We start from the raw sequence: 17,748 nt of genomic DNA, 5'->3' as shown, positions 1-17,748 counted from the left end.
ACGCTGATCTAGTCGATTATGATATTTAAAGTTGTGTGTGTGTGTGTGTGTGTGTGTGTGTGCGTGCGTGCGTGTAGGATTTAGATGTATCAGGTCATCCCATAAGTTCTGTCCGAATTTTGAATAAAGAAAACAAGTAATCTAATGTTATATTTAATTGAAATTTAATCATTAATGTATTTTCCCTGATTATCTATGACTTCCTTCCATCTATTTACAAGCTTTTTAATCCCATCAATGTAAAACTCTTTTGGTTTCAAAGTGAAGAACTCTGAAATGTCAGTTTCGACCTCCTCCTGGCTTGCGAAAGTTATGTCCCACAAATGATTCTGTAAACTACGAAACAAATAGTAGTCTGAAGGAGCAAGGTCGGGAGAATAAGGTGGATGAGGAATTTTTTCCCAACCAAGCTCTTCGATCTTCTGTGATGTGATCTTTGCAGTGTGGGGTCGTGCATTGTCCTGATGAAACATCACTCCTTTTCGATTCACTAAAGCGGGTATTTTTTTTCTTCAAAGCTTGGTTCAAACGCTCTAATTGCTGACAGTAGACTTGAGCATTGATTGTTGCATTAGGTGGTAACAATTCAAAGTGGATTACTCCTTTGCAATCCCACCAGATAGAGAGAAGAACCTTTTTCCCATGAAATTCCCTTCTCGGTTGGGGTTGAGCTTTTTCCCTTTTACCAAGCCACTGTTTATGACGTTTAACATTTCGATTGAAGATCCATTTTTCGTCACCAGTCACGTCTATCCAAAAAGGGTGAAATGAGTTCGCGAGAATGGAGTGAAGACCAGATGTCAACTCGGGATTTGTGGTTGCTTTCGGACAATTCATGAGGCACCCATTTTCCAAGTTTAGGAACCTTTCCAAGTTGTTGAAGATGACGATGAACAGTCGTATGGTTTGAACTAAGCTTTATTGCCAATTCTTCAACTGATAATGCTGGATTTTCTTCAAGTAATGCCTCAAGGAGCTTATCATCAAACTCAACTGGACGACCTGTTCGATCTTCATCTTCAAGGCTGAAATCTCCACTTATGAATTTTGTAAACCATCTTCTGCAAGTTCTTTCATTCAAGCATTCTTTCCCATAAACTGAGTGTATGTTCCGAGTCGCTTCGGCTGCAAAATTTCCTTTTTTGTACTCATAAAGCATTATGTGCCTCAAATGCTCTTTGGATACTTCCATGTTAGAAATTTCAATTCCATTATTCTGTAAAATAATTATTAATTCCATTAGACATTCTAAAATACTTTTAAATTTCATTCAATTTTAAAAAAAGGTAAAATCGGACAGAACTTATGGGATGACCTGATACAAACTAAAAGATTATTCAGTAGATGTAATAGACTTTATTTTGCTAAAATGTAACAAACTTTTGCGAAGTTGAACAATGTCATTTGTCACTCTCTTCCTTTATACTTTTTCTCGATCACATGTTCATGATTTGTTTAATACAGCATTTCCCAACCTATTTCCCCCCACCGGTGATTGGGGGAAAAAAAAAAACGAACTTTATTTTTAATATTTTATCACAATTATTTAATACAAAAGAATCTACCGATAACTCTTCTATTAAGAACTGAGTACCAAAAAAAGTACATAATCGATTAAGAAAAAAAGAAGTGAATAATTTTAATGAGAACCTTGTGCCTGGCGATCACGGCACCACGCCCTACCACAATTTTCCCAGCCCCCACCGGTGGGACGTATTGCCTCACGTTGCGAATCACTGGTTTAGTGTAATGGTATAGTTTGCATTCATTCGATGGTGGGGTTCAATTTATAATTAACAATATTCCATAACACCAGTTGCTAGTAAATGGTTATTTATCTCCGTCTTCTCTTGACCAACTCAATAGACGTTCTCGTGATTACCTCCCTTGACATTGTTACTCTTTTTACTTTCGTCCTTTCTTCTCTGGAACCTTGTCACAATGTTCCTCGCTACTTTGGTCCTCTGTATTATTTTCTTCATGACATATTTACCAAAATATGGTTCTGTCATCTCAAGATGGGTACGTTGGTCATTTTCCTTTATTTCCGTGCAATGTCTATATCTGTTCTTATAATGCTAACAATGGTAAAACTATTGTCTTTTTTTGTTTACATAACTGTTTTCCTCTTTCACATGCTTATTTTTTCTTTATATTCTTCCATTCGCCAAAACATGAACATCACAGAATCTCAATTCTTCTATCCTTAAACTTATACATAGATGATCTTGTGCCTATATGAAAAATAGATATGCACTACTAATGTTTTAGTCCATCGTTTTAGTTATTTTCTTTTAGCAGACTATCTAATATTGTCCTGTCTTAAAAAAAATCCTTATTCTCAAAAGAAAAAAGAAAAGTAATAATAACAACGAGACGCATGACCGGCTTTATCTTTATCTCATTCTAACGTAGATATAGAATTAGTTCTGTAACATTACAGATTTTTACTCAGTCGACCATCTCTCATTTCTCGCATAGAATAACTTCTTTAAGCCTAGGAAACAAAATCACTTTTGTGTTATAAATAGTCTGAGGTAAATCCTTGGATACACGATATCCATGACCCTGTCTCGGGCCTCGATTATATTTTAATTCTACTTTTAATGCCCCCCCCCCCCCCACAAAAAAAAACGCATAAACGTCACATCACTTTTTTTTTTTACTTCTATTACAAAAATTTCGTACTTTTATGGCTATAAAAGACACAATTATTCTCTTATAGTTTACTACTGTTGTTACTGTTAAACATCAGTTAAATATTTTTCTGTTTAATTTGGGATTTCTGTTATTGGTTATTAGTTTTCCAGCTGCCAATAATGGACTCTTCTTAATTGATTATGCTACAAGTACCACCACAAACATGTTTGGGAGGCATAACATTTTATGCTTCGACAAACACCTATGTGCATCTTCCCTTAGAATACGCTGCTCTTTCATCTGCGTAATTCATTATTATTACTAAACCGTCACCTTGTTGGGATAATTGCGTTTAATTGAACTAAGTTTCAGCCATACTCTTAGCTAATTAGTATATTTCTCTAAACAATATTTGTGTAATATAGACAAGGCAACAGGTTTGGAACATTTGGCGGAAAATCGATTACCAACTTTTTTTTTTCCACATTAGTGTGTGAGTTGTGGAACTGATGAATGAGGTCGATGTGTATTTCTGGCAGTCTGATGTATATAAGGAAATTGTGGGCAGAAAAGGAATTTCTGGGTGGATACTTACTATTAAATGCCGAGCTTGGGAAAAAGAATAGAGGTGAGAGAAGGAAAAGGTTGTACATAATTTGTTGCTTTGGAGGCGCGGGGAACCATTGTGGTAGCGATAGAAATACACGAATGTGCAAATGGTTGCAAGTGTATCAGTGAGTGGGTGTTTACCTGTCAGTTTAAAGGCCTTTTTTTAATGCAGTCGAGAATATGTATGTAGCAGCTGTTTTGTCTTGGTATACATATCTTGGTATGGAGTCAGTAAGTGTTCAGAGCTGAAGTTATTTAGCTCCTGTCCGATCTGATCCCGTAGATCTACAACTAAAACCATATAAACTGTGACTATCTCAGCGTTTTTTAAAAAAATTTTTAAGGCATTCAGGATAACTTTATTTTATTATATCTTCTTTTAAGACAGCATAATGAAACTTGAGAAAAATTTGGCTGCCTTTTCTAGCAGGTTAAGAACTTTCGTTAAGTTGTCATTGCTGTAGTAGCTTCTGGTCCTAGGCTTTGCTATGTACTTTTGGCTGTGACAGATTTATAATCCTCATGTGCTGTTTATTATAAGAGATTGTAAGGTGTAACACAATTACAAACTTTGCGAAGCTTTTAAGTAATAAATTGTTCACTATCTGTTTTAGTGCATTTATTTGTTTCTATCGCAGGATGTTTTCCCAGTTTTTGTTCATGCAAGAAGTAAGGAGGATAATAGACAGCTGTGATGAAAACATTGAGGAGTAAAGAGTGATTCCACTGTCTAGGATTGTGTTTGGTTGGCAATATTCTGCCGAGGTCAACTTTGCTTTCCATCCTTTCGGGGCCGATAAATTAAGTACCAATTGCGTACTGGGGTCGATCTAATCGACTGGCCTCCTCCTCCAAAATTTCAGGCCTTGTGTCTAGAGTAGAAAAGAATAATTGTGAGTGGGTTGTTGGTGTAAGAAAATTGGTAACACAGTCATGTTAACAAAGGGATGTGGGTTCGAGTCCCATGCATGCAGGAAAGCCTACTAAGAAAAAATTCTTTGTATATAGGCACAGGAGTGGCTGTGTGTTAAGTAGCTTGCTTACCAACCACATGGTCCTGGGTTCAGTAATGACTGTGTGGCACCTTGGGCAAGTGTCGTCTACTATAGCCTCGGGCCGACCAAAGCCTTGTGGGTGGATTTGGTAGATGGAAGCTGGAAGAAGCCCATCGTATATATATATATGTTTGTGTGTCTGTTTGTCCCTCCAGCATCGCTTGTTTATGCCCCCCGTAACTTAGCGGTTCGGCAAAAGAGACCAATAGAACAAGTACTAGGCTTACAAAGAATAAACTCTGGGGTCAATTTGCTTGACTATAAAGGCGGTGCTCCAACATGGCCGCAATCAAATGATTGAAACAAGTAAAAGAGTAAAAGAGTATATTTTAAGTATCTTTTTGTTTATTTTTATTTTCCTTCAAATCTCACCTACTGAAGAGTACAAGTTTGACCTTTATGATGTTCTCTTTATGAAAATCTTGGTCCTTTTGTCACAAACAATTGTCTGGGAATATGAAATGAAATAAAAGGATTATCCATTTTAACATCCAATCTGCTTCATTTCATTTATTTGAAGAAATTTATTGAACTTTGTTTAATAAATTAAGTCTTATATATATATATTTGTATGTATATATCTATGTATGTGTGTCTTTGTGTCTGTGTTTGTCCCATCACCACCACTTGATAACTGGAGTTGGCATATTTATGCTCCTGTAACTTAGTGGTTCATCAAAGGACTTTTTTAAACATCGAATGGCTGTGAAGGTGCACCCTAGTAAAAGAGGAACCAAAGGGGTCCATAGGTAACAAATGGTTGAGAACCAATGCTTTAGCATTTAAACCAGCTCTATCTGGTTTGAATATTTTACCTGCTTGATGTTCAAATTGACTGGATCCAGCCTTACAATGATTGCTCTAAGAATCACATCATTGAAATCTCAAAGCTATAAGGTAATGCAATGTGAAGAGATAATCATTATATTTGGCAGAGTAATCTGAACACTAAAGGATTAAAGATATTCCTATTTTTACAGATACATTTCTGAGTTAATTCTTCACCAATGTTAATATAGTTAGTCTCAAAGTCTTTCTTAATTTCTTGAAATCTAAAAAAAAAAAAAAATTGAAGTGTTTCTATTTACCTTTTAAAAGCTTTCTTTTTCAACAGTTTTTGTTTCTCATACAAAGACCAACATTTGTTTGTGGTTTATTACATGAAGGTGTTCCTTTTAACTTTCAATGCAGCCAAACCTCTTAGGACCAAAACAGAGGGATTTTGGGAGGTTCTGCAATAGATAGAAGATTGCTGGCAAATATTTACATTATGTTATTTTTTTATCCAGTTCTTTCCTACTCTTCATGTTCTGAGCTCAAATTCTACCAGAGTCAGCTTTGACACATCAACACCAGTTGTCAAGCAGGGGGCACAAACACACACACACACACAACATACTTCTTTCAGTTTCCATCTACCATATCCACTCACAAGGCTTGGTCAGCCTAAGGTTGTAGTAGACACTTGCCCAAAGTGCTATGCAGTGAGAATGTAATTTTGTCCAGTACCATTCTCTCTTGCTCTACTCAATTCAGTATTCACTTTGATCCTTTCCTGTCATCTTGTAAGCTATCTAGTTCCTGTTTCTGACTCAGCTAATTCAATTTTGTATTGCTGTCTTATCTCATGTTCAATTCATTACATATATTTATTGTTCTCTTTTCCAGCTCTGTTGTGTTCTGTTCAAGGCTGATGAAAATGAGCTCAACTTGAGGTCAGAATTAAGAGATCTGAAAACAGAACAAACAACTGTCAGTATGTCGGAAGAATTTGCCAGGTTTTTTAAACTGCAACGTAGGATTGATAAACTTGGTCAAGATATCAAACAGAAAGGTAAAGACTGGACATTATTTTTATATATCAACCGTGTTATTGTTGTTTCAGCCCAGTCTTTGGAATTACAGCTTTGGCAATGTTAAATGTAGGGTTGGGATTGTTTTGTTTTGAGATGGGGTTGATGGTGTAATCTTGAAGACTAGTAGAAGTATGATGTGAGCTTGTATGTGGTGGTATGAAACTTTTTAGATTACTGAATCAGAAACTGATGATGTGGGTATATATCATCATCGTTTAACATCTGCTTTCCATGCTAGCATGGGCTGGATGATTTGACTGAGGACTGGTGAAACCGGATGGCAACACCAGGCTCCAATCTGATTTGGCAGAGTTTCTACAGCTGGATGCCCTTCCTAACACCAACCACTCAGAGAGTTTAGTGGGTGCTTTTACGTGTCACCCGCATGAAGGCCAGTCAGGCGATATAAATGGAACAAAAACGCAATAGAGGGCATTAAAACGTTCGGACAGATAGAGGCAGTCACACTCTAAATGAAACAAATATTGAATTTACTTAAGTTAATGAAATACAAGTATCTGTACATAGTATAAACAACACAAGATTATCAATTCTGTATTGTGCAAGATACCAGTAAACTAGTCTAGCAGTCATGAAGATTTGAAATTTGAAGTTCCTGCACATAAATTAGTATGGACTATAAGTGGTTCTGGACCATCAATGTCTGAAGAATAAGGTATACCGTGTATCTTTTTTCAATATTTAGTGTCTGAGGCTGAAATACAACTCTCACTGGTTAAGTCTACCTAGCTGTAAGTCAGTATTTTAGTATTTGATTAGTTTGCTGTAGTGAGTTCAATCCTGAAGATATAGCTAGGTAAAAGATGAGGTCTACCAAGCTGGTTATTATATAAAAACAAAGTCTTATGTGATGCTCTTACAACCAATCTCATTATTGTGTATGATATATCACATGATCAGTTAAAGTTGTACATTTGAGAAAATATAATTTGTTCTGAGTATTAATTGGAATAAATTTTGAAATCTTTATACAAATAGTAATTATTAGTTGGATATATATTTCTCACTAGTTTTATTATGAGAAATTTTTCAAATGAAAGTCAGTTCTTTTGTTCTTCTAAAATTGATTTCAAATTCTGACATAAGGCCAACAATTTCGGAGGAGGGGGTAAGATGATTACATCAACCCCAATGAATTGTGTTTTAGATTTAAACACTACATACTAAAACTGGTACTTATCTTATCAACCCCAAAAGAATGAAAAGTAAAGTCAACCTCAACAAAATTTATTATTCTCCTAATATTGCTTTCAAGTTTTGATACAAGGCCAGCAATTTCAAGGGATTGGTAGGTCAATTACATCGACCCCAGTGCTCACCTGGTACTTATTTTATTGACTCTGAAAGGATGAAAGGCAAAGTCAACCTTGACGGAATTTATTGTTCTCCTAATTATTAAAGGGTTTTTATTCTCTGTGTGTGTGTGTGTGTGTGTTCATGTGTGAATTTGTTTATGCCTATGTATTTATGTGTGTATGCATGTATATGTAATATTACTGTATTTTGCAACAGACAATTTGAATTTTTCAGACTGAAATTTAGTCAGAAAAAGATAGGTTGATTTATACACCAAGATAACTTTGGAGGACCAAAGATTCCGTGTAAAATGCAGCAGAATTTGGAAAGATAGTGATGATGTTTGAATGTTTTACTATTTAGCATTCAAACTGGCCATATCCAGCCAAAATATTCTAACAGTTTTATGTTCAAACCAGCCAGATACAGCTTCTCACACCTACCCTACAATGCCCTTCTAAAAATAAGCAGTCACATCTCAAAGCTACAAAATAATCCATGGTTGATTCAAAACAATCTGAATAAATAAGCATTACACTTCGCAGAATAATCTGAATGCTAAAGGGTTAAACATGTTTACTTCATATATCATGTTGACTTGTATGCCAGAAAATACAGTTATCTGCCATGAGTATATAGCGATTGAACTATTCTGAAGTTGTATAGTCTGATTTAACATTTTGCAGGGAACGCACGGAAACAGAAGATTTCTGCAATAACTGTTGCAGTCCAGTTTGGAGGAAAGGTTTTACAGGTTAGTAAAAGTTTACATATATATGAAATTCTATTTGTCTCATTCTAAAATAAATACTTTCATTGCCTTGTCTGTCTTTTTCCTCTCTGTGAATTTGTATTGACATTTCTTGGCCAGTGTTAACACTTGTTTATATCTCTGCTTGGTACTTTCACATACAAATGCCAGAGGAATAAAAACATGGGTCATTTTGCAACCATGTGCTTTTGGTTTCAATCCAACTGCACAGCACCTTAGTCAAGTGTCTTCTATAGCCTTGGGCCAACCAATGCTTTGTGAGTGAAATTGGTAGATGGAAACTGTGTAGAAGCCCATTGTATATATATATATATATATACACACACACACACACACACACACACACACACGTGTGTGTGTGTGTGTGTAGTTGTATTTGCTCTCCCTCTGTTGACGACCTTTGTTGGTTTGTTTACATCCTTGTAACTTAGCAGTTCAGCAAAGAGACTGATAAAATAAGTACTGGAGTTGCCGAAGTCAACTTTGCCTTTCATCTGTTTGGGTTTGATAAAATAAGAACCAGTTATCCCTTGTCATCTAAATCAGCTATATCCAGTCAGAATATTCCACCAGTTTTATGTTCAGACTGGCCAGATCCAGCCTCTCACACCTACCCTACAATGTCATTTTAAAAATAAACAATCAGATCATCAAAATCTTGAAGCTATGAGGCAATGCACAATTAATTCAAAACAACTCTCTGAGTGGTTGGCATTAGGAAGGGCATCCAGCTGTAGAAACTCTGCCAAATCAGATTGGAGCCTGGTGTAGCCATCTGGTTTCACCAGTCCTCAGTCAAATCGTCCAACCCATGCTAGCATGGAAAGCGGACATTAAACGATGATGATGATGATGATGAATATGAATAAATGAGCATTACATTTGATGTGTAATTTGAGTACTAAAGGGTCAATGAAAGCCCCTTTCCCACAGAAATTCAGGCCTTGTGTTTAAAGTAGAAAGCAATATTTTCTCTGAAATACTTATCTGTCCAAGTTGGGAATTGCATTAGGTTATCCTTTAAAAGTTAGGCTATCCCTGAAGGTAGAGGTAGTGCCTGAACTTGGTCCCCGTCTTCTCTATGTAGTATTCTTTTTGTTTTATTATTTTATTAACCAACTCAAAGGTAGAGATAGTGTACAAAGTCAAGATTAGAAATACTGCCATTTTGAAACAGCAGGTGGATTATTTTGTTTAGACTGGAGCTCAGAAATGGTAGTGTTATTGGAGACGAGTTACTCATATAGGACTGAATCTAATTGGCTTTTTTGTAATCAATCCAAGCATATTATGTTCTTTCCAGTTATTATGAACTAAGTGAGAGTCCAGTGCTTTGACTGATTTAATCAACCATATTCTTATTGTTACTACTACTACTACCACCACCACCACCACCACTACTACTACTACAGTGAGCTGGCAGAATCGTTAGCACACCAGGCAAAATGCTTAGCAGTATTTCATCTGTCTTTGTGTTCTGAGTTCAAATTCTACCGAGGTCAACTTTGCCTTTCATCCTTTTGAGGTTGAGAAAATAAGTACCAGTTGAGTACTGGGGTTGATGTAATCAACTATGCTCCAGCCCCAAATAATAATAATAATAATAATAATAAGGCAAGCTGGCAGAATAGTTAGGATGTCAGGCAAAATACTTTTTATGTGGCACCAGCACCAATGCTTTTTAAATAGCAACTTGGTTTTTGGATATTGTATCTAAATTAAAGACAATTATTTTTACAAGTGATATAGAGGAAGAAGTAACCTTCTGACAAGCCAAACTCAGCAGGATTTTATTCTCCAGAGCTAGAACCATTTCCTGAATTTTGCACTTTCCAGTTACCCTTCTCTAAAAATAAGTCTGTGTCTGGCCAGAAACCAAATTATAGTCACTTGGGCTTGGGTGACAGAAATGCTACAATACAAGACTTACCTTACGGTGTTTATTTTTGTCCCTCTACATTCTGAATTCAGATTTCACTGGATCTGTTAATTCTTGCCATCATTTTGGGATCAATAAATAAGTTTTTTCTACTATAAGCACTAAGCTTGAAATTTTGTGGGGAGTGGGCTAGTCAATTACATCGACCCTAGTGTTTGACTGGTACTTATTTTATCGACCCTGAAAGGAGAAAGACAAAGCCAACCACAGTGACATTTGAACTCAGAATGTAAAACCAGAAAAACTGCTGCTAAATATTTCGTCCAGCGCACTAATAATTCAACCAGCTTACCGCCTTGGTTCAATAATTAATTACCTGACATGATGCAATTAGGGTTGATTTGTCACTACCCACCCGTCTCTTGTTTTATTAACTAGCCTCAAGCTAATTTTAGAGATTGTTTTTCTCATCATTATTTTACTATTGACAATTTTCAGGTTTTGACTATGCTGCTACTATTTTACATACTCTATGATCAACCTTTGCTGCAGTTTTCATCTGCTTGGTTCTTCCCGTTTCAAAAGGTTGTAGCTTTTCCCACTGGTACTGGAGGTAAGAAATAAAAACTTTTTTTCAATACATTACCATAAGCCAACAGATAAACCTTGCAATATGCAAATAATTAGTATCTTGACTGTTTTCCCATTTACAGTCCTCTGCTAGGCATAGTTTTTTAACTGCATAAAACTTGCTTCCTAACCATGTGGTTTTCTGTTCAATCCCACTGTGTGGCATCTTGTGCAAGTGTCTTCCACTCTAACCCTGATCCAGCCAAAGCCTTGTGAGTGGAATTAGTAGATGGAACCTGAAAGAAGCCTGTGTTTGTGTATGTGTTTGTCTTGACATCGTGTTATAAATGAGTGTTGCTTGTTTCCAGTTTTGTGTGAAGAATGCCTGGCCATAGGGAAATATTACCTTTCTTGGAAGCATGTGAGGGTTGGTGACAGGAAAGGCCAAACAAGATCTGCCTCAATGAACTCTGTCTAACCTCTGCAAGTAAAGAAAAGTGGACATCAAAACAAAGTTGATGATGATGAAGGAATTGAATTTCATTGTGCTGATATTTAGAGATTCTAATCTAAAGATAGTACTTGACACACTTCTGAAAATAATCTAAATTTATAATACTGACTCGTGATAACCTTTGTATTTATGTTCCAAGAATTAATAAGTCTGTCTTTTTTTTTTTTTTTTTTTTTTGATGTATTCTGAAATATTAAGATGAATTTTCTTCTTTTATTTTATTTTATCTATTTATTATGTTCTTGGTTTCAGGTTCTTTGGGAATTGGATTTTGGATTTATGTCTGCACTGCCATCATTAATCGGTTCGATCGCTACATGGGATTAGTGCAGTGAGGCTCCTTCCTCTACTGAATGACTGCTACTTCTAGTTATTAATAGTGTAACTAGTTTGCTGACAAACTCTTGTATCTTTGAAACATCAGTGCTGAGATGTTGACAGCATTTCCTGGATTTCTAGTCTGCCAAATGGTTTCGGCATTTGTTTGACATCAACTGTCCAAGGAAGTTACTCTTGATGGAATTACCATGCTTGCGTTTGCTTCTAATGCTGAACTGTTTAGTGCCTTCTCAGATGGTTACTCAATTTATTTTGGTTTTGGTACCAGTGGTTGAGTATAAGTTTACATCAAAGATGAAGAAAGTTGAAACTGGAGACAACAAAAAAACAACATAGACACAGATCAGCAAAAGAATGTCCTGAAAACTTGCTCCCACTGGAATTTACTGGAATAAATAGTTTGTACATGTCATACATGTATCAAGATAAAAACATTAATTACTTCTAGATTAATTAACTTATTTCTATTACTGATTGTAAGTTGTTGCTACAATTTTGTTTTTTCAGGCCTTATCAATTGAAATGAAACTTAAATGAGGAATTATATTGAAGAAAGAAAGTAGTGCTACTCTGTAATTTAGGTGTGTTTTGGTGAAATTAGAGTTCTGTGCAGTTATTAATGTAAATGTGTGCATTTATCTTGGTTTTTGATAGCTTTTTTTTTTTTAGGTGTAACAAAGAAGAATTAATGTTTAAACACCTTAAAAGTGCATATATAGAAGCTTGTGCTACAATCGTTATTTTAGTGTTTAGTATATATATATAGAGAGAGAGAGTGAGTGAGAGAGAGAGATTATTAACACCTTCCTGACAGCCACTAGGGTATTTGTATCCTGGTCAATGATATCACTGGATGTTAGTGTCTAATTTTTTTTTTGCCTCCTACAATATGTGACTCTTACTGGAATCTAAAATTCATCTTATATATGCGAAGTCCCTATTTCTACTCAAAAATCAACTGTCTAATTAATAAGAGTAACTGTAGGCAAATGAGGGGTGCCTCACATGTGACTGACCCACTACTTATAAGCAAATTCTTGCATATAACCATCCTCATTCTCCATTTGAGTTGAATACTGTTCATATACTTCAGCCCAATCCTTACATGCTATTATCTGTAGCTTTATGTGCTTTGAGATCTACCGTTCCAAAACAGATTTATTTCACATTCTCTCGAAAGTTTGTAAAATTCTTATAACATCAACAACATACAAATCTCACTGGTAACAACAGGGTTTCTAAAGTTCAAAGAATTCCTTTGATCAATTGATTGAATGCTTATCATTTTTTTTTTAGGAGATATAGGCTGGTGTCCAGGGGGTGACCTTCCACCTTTTTCTATCCAAAAGGATTTTTCAACTTAATATTTCTATGCTGTTATTTATAGCTTTATGTGCTTCGAGATCCACTGTTCCAAAAATGAATTAATTCATGTTCTCTCAAAAGTTTATATAGCATTCTTATGACATCAACAAAATATGTATGTATGTATATTTATAAAAACAATAGATATAATTTGTGCAGAGCTGACAACAATACATAATTATGTATACATGCAGTAATATAGCAGTAATAATATAAACAGCAATAATATAAACAGCAATAATAAAACAGCACAAGGTAAACAGATTAAGAATGTATAGATTGCGATTTAGACAGGATTACATACAGAGGAAAATTGGTTTAAAATGGTTAGCATTCATGAAGAAAACACTTAAATGTGTTATAAAGAGAAAGAGAAAATATTGTTGTTTGAATGTCAAGTATGGTGTTTATATAAATTTTTTTTTTTCTCCCCCACTTCATTGTTCATTGTGCGTTGATAGTTTGGAGATGTTCTGATTTAATGCCATCCAATATTGCTTGTCATCATCTCACCGTTTGGAAATTAATTGATCCACTAACCTTTCAGCATTCAGATTACTTTGTCAAATGTAATGCTAATTTATTCACATTGCTTTGAATTAATCATGCATTATCTCATAGCTTTGAGATTTCAATGATATGATTGTTTATTTTTACAATAACATTGTAGGCTAGGTGTGAGAGGCTGGAGCTAGCCAGTTCAAACATAAAACAGGTAGAATATTTTGGATGGATATGGCCAGTTTAAATGCTGAAAGCTTAAAGAAAGAAACTGATGTAGCTATGAAGAAGAAAGTCAGTCCTCAAAGAAGTGTTATCCAATCAAGAAATACAACTGTTGATAAGTGCTTTCAATCATTAATTGCATGTTACAATCTTAAAGGGAAAATTAAGTTTCTTCGGAGGGGCTGTCAGCAAAATTTATACTCGGGACACAAAAATAATGGCCACAAATGTCCAAGAATGTCAATTACTGGGATCTAATAGTCCACAGTCTATGATACAGTTAACCTGTCATTGTTATAATGGTCTGTTGTCATTTTTGTTTGTTTTTTTTCTCTCTGTATTTTGATATCAAAAATGTTCTTTAACTCAACTCCAGACCACTATTGCTTCTACTTCATTGACATTGCTATGGCATAAAATCTTTAAAACATTAATATAAAGCACTGTGAATGAGAAACACAAAGTATAGTTGAAAAACAAAAAGAGAGCTAGCAGTTACAATAACTTAACTGTTTGCTTTTCATGCAGATTGGGCTCTCTGGGTTATTCTGTAAACAATTCTATTTTTCTATGCCAAAGAGTATAAACCCTGAGGTACACTTAATGACTCTTTCATCACTCCTTTGGAAAATTGAATGAAATCTGTTGATGAGATCATAATAAGATTAAATCATGTCTAGAGTTGTCTCCTCTGTTTGTTAGTACTGTTTTGTCCTCACTGCAACTATTTTCAGTTAGCTTTTTAATACCCTATATATTAATTATATCACCACTAACTTAACTATTTATAAATGATTGCTAATGAACTTTCTTTGCTTACTATCAAATCCAGAATTTTGTTGAAACCAATTTTCATGTTGTTCTTTCATACTGGAGATGAAACAATGTATTAGTTAACTGTAGTACTACCCACCTCTCAGTAAGGCTAAAAATAGGTTTTTTGTTAGAAGCACATGTGTCCAATTTGATCTTACATCTCTCTTTATTTTAATGTTGTTTTGTGCTATTCTTTAGTCCCCCACCCCCACCCGTCCTTGATCATTGCTTTCAATGGTGATTTTGTATCGGGTAAGTTTCTCTCTAACACAAAGGCCTGGACATGGGTAGGGTTTGTGGAATCTATTACTTGCCCCCTGCATGCAAGTCTCCCCCACTTCCTTTCTCCATGCCACTGATGATGCTGTCTAAGGGTCGATACAACATGGCACCAGTCCCATCACAAGTGTTGCTGCCGATGCAAAGAACCAGAGCCTGGTACCACAATGTACCCTGCCCAATGCTCTAGAAGTTCTGTCAGTTTACCACCCCAAAAGGATGAAAGGTAAAATTGATCTCAGCAGGATTTGACTTCAATAGGTAGAGAAGGAGATGAATTACCACAAGGCATTTTATCAAATGTTCCAACAACTATGGCAATTCACTGTACTACTACTATAATTACTAGTCATTAATTATTATTCACTATAGTACTACTACTATAATTACTAGTCATTAATTATTATTCACTATAGTACTACTACTATTATACATTAATTACTAGTCGTGTAAAAGAGTAAAGACCACCTTCAGTCATGAATGACCATGGGATTGCACTTAGAAAGTTCCCCTCCATGGCATAAACCTGGGCAAGGTTGTTTATGGAAGACCAACAGTTGCCCATGCATACCAGCCTCTCCTCTCCACAACCACCGATGTTGTCCACGGGAAAGGCAAAGACCAATACAGCTTGGCACCAGTGACATTGCAACTCATTTCTACAGCTGAGTGAACTGGAGCAACATGAAATAAAGCGTCTTGCTCAAGAACACAACACACAGCCTGGTCCAAAAATTGAACTCACTATCTCATGATTGTGAAACCAATGCTCTAACCACTGAGCCATGTGCCTTCATAGTTGTCATATAGAAAACATTAATTGCTATTCCCTCTTCTCTTTTAGAAGGTACAAGCACTTTCATGCACATGACAAGAACTTCTGCCCAAGATGCCATGCAGTGGGACTGAACCTGAAATCATGTGGTTAAGAAGCAAGCTTCCTAATCTAATTAAGTTGTATGGTAATTAAGCAGTTATGCAAGTGAAAGTCTAAAGATTAAAGTATTAAACTGTTAGTAACTAATATGTTTTTTCCTCCTTAAATATGAAAGACAACTCTGGATGCATGGCGCTTTTATTTGTTTGTTTTAATGCTCTTCAGTGAAATGTAGCTTCTCCATAACTTTTTAGTATTAATAAGCAAATTGCTAAGTCACTGTAATTGAAATACTTAATGACATGCAAAAAGAGATGTGCTGACTTGTACAGTACAATAAGCTAAGCAATACTGTGAAGGAAAACTTAAATAGAAAATATTAAACGACTGAAATACTTAAAATGGCCTTTTGATGCCTTCATGCCTAAAACTGATCTTGGTTTTATGATGTGAACTTCCTATTTTAAAGTGATATAAATTAAAACCTTTCATCAAAATTTCATGTTAATTGATGTTCTAGACAGCAGCTTAATGATCTTTCTACTATAGACACAAGACCTGAAATATTCAGGGAGGGGTTTGTTGATTATATCAGCCCAGTTGTGCTCATTTTATTGACCTTGAAAGGATGAAAGGCAGAGTCAACCTTGGTAGAATCTAAACTCAGAATGTAGATCTGGAAGAAATGTCACTAAGTAATTTGTCTGTCGCAATAACATTTCAGCCAGCTTGCTACCTTCACCACTGTAAATTCTTCATTGCTTTCAAAATTAATTGAATTAAAAGGCAGTGTATTTCATTAGAAATATGTTAACGAAAGGGTTAAACTGCTAAATGTATTTCAACAGCAGTATACTCTTTACTCTTTTACTTGTTTCAGTCATTTGACTGCGGCCATGCTGGAGCACTGCCTTTAGTCGAGAAAATCGACACCAGGACTTACTCTTTGTAAGCCTAGTACTTATTCTATCGGTCTCTTTTTGCCGAACTGCTAAGTTACGGGGACCTAAACACACCAGCATTGGTTGTCAAGCAATGGTGGGGGGGACAAACACAGACACACAAACGCACATACATAAATACGACGGGCTTCTTTCAGTTTCTGTCTACCAAATCCACTCACAAGGCTGTGGTCAGCCCAAGGCTATAGTAGAAGACACTTGCCCAAGGTGCCACGCAGTGGGACTGAACCCGGAACTATGTGGTTGGTAAGCAAGCTACTTACCATACAGCCACTCCTGCGCCTATGGTAAAGAAAAGATTAAATAGCTAAAGTATATTCTTGCATGCACTAAAAGAGAAACCCAATCACTTCCTTGTAATATTCTTTTCATTAGGAAGCATGGGAAGTAACACTAAACACATTTAGCTTCTTCAAGTCTGTTCTCTCTCTCTCTCTCTCTCTCTCTCTCTCAAGCAAACTGTTTAGTAAATATTTTAAACAATACACTTATTATAATACTTTGGCAGGTTATGGAGAGGTTACATTCACTTCTACAATGAACAGTAAATGCCATTTAGAGTTTTCTTCTGCATTTGCTGACGAAAAAAAAAAATTTTTTTCTCAAAGTAACATTAGTCACCAACTCATATTTTTCTTTCACTACATCTGTGTATATACTTTATTCTGATCATTAAATATATTTTTGGGGCATGTGACATAGAGCAAGAAGGGCCTCATACATAAATCTTTACAGGCATCTCTGAGACTGATATGAGAAAAGGAGAAAGCTAATTGCAATCAGAAGAATGTTTACATGTTTGCAACATATGGTGATATTAAACTGGCCAATGAATTAAGTCCACTACTTCTATAATTGTGTAAGGAATTTTGATTTTGAATTCAGTATATTTCATATAAATCTTGTGCAAATCAAATTCTTTCCGTTATGTTTCTCATTCCTTGGAAGAAAGGTATAGATGCCTCAACTTCCCTTTTCTTCTCTCAAGTAATGCTAAGGCATCCTTTCAAATAAAGAAATGTTATTTTTATTTTAATATTTTTGTTTTTTTTGTGAAACTTTATCAAAAGAAAATGTGTTAATATAATTTTTAAACAAGTAATCTTAATTAGAGAAAGCAACAATTTATTGTTGGTTTATATATAATACACACACTCAGTGCTGGTGCAGTC

General features: G+C 35.4%; 1 protein-coding gene across 1 annotated transcript; it reads left to right on the top strand.

The window, feature by feature from the left end:
* Positions 1-1,898: 1,898 nt before the first annotated feature.
* LOC106875450 (guided entry of tail-anchored proteins factor 1) lies at positions 1,899-17,612 on the top strand. The gene is made up of 5 exons (XM_014923601.3): positions 1,899-2,022; positions 5,973-6,138; positions 8,164-8,231; positions 10,627-10,741; positions 11,465-17,612. Exons 1-5 carry the CDS (start codon positions 1,942-1,944, stop codon positions 11,545-11,547), a joined length of 513 nt encoding a protein of 170 aa, XP_014779087.1. The 5' UTR covers positions 1,899-1,941; the 3' UTR covers positions 11,548-17,612.
* Positions 17,613-17,748: the final 136 nt, after the last annotated feature.

This window comes from Octopus bimaculoides, chromosome 15 (assembly GCF_046866305.1).
Source record: "Octopus bimaculoides isolate indiv1 chromosome 15, ASM4686630v1, whole genome shotgun sequence".
Taxonomy (NCBI): domain Eukaryota; kingdom Metazoa; phylum Mollusca; class Cephalopoda; order Octopoda; family Octopodidae; genus Octopus; species Octopus bimaculoides.
This window is presented reverse-complemented; position numbering and strand designations above follow the sequence as displayed.

Coding starts and splice junctions, on each gene's coding strand:
- LOC106875450 (XM_014923601.3), top strand. CDS start 1,942: ATGTTCCTCGCTACTTTGGTCCTCTGTATTATTTTCTTCATGACATAT. Junction 6,139..8,163: donor TCAAGATATCAAACAGAAAG/GTAAAGACTGGA, acceptor AACATTTTGCAG/GGAACGCACGGAAACAGAAG. Junction 8,232..10,626: donor TTGGAGGAAAGGTTTTACAG/GTTAGTAAAAGT, acceptor GACAATTTTCAG/GTTTTGACTATGCTGCTACT.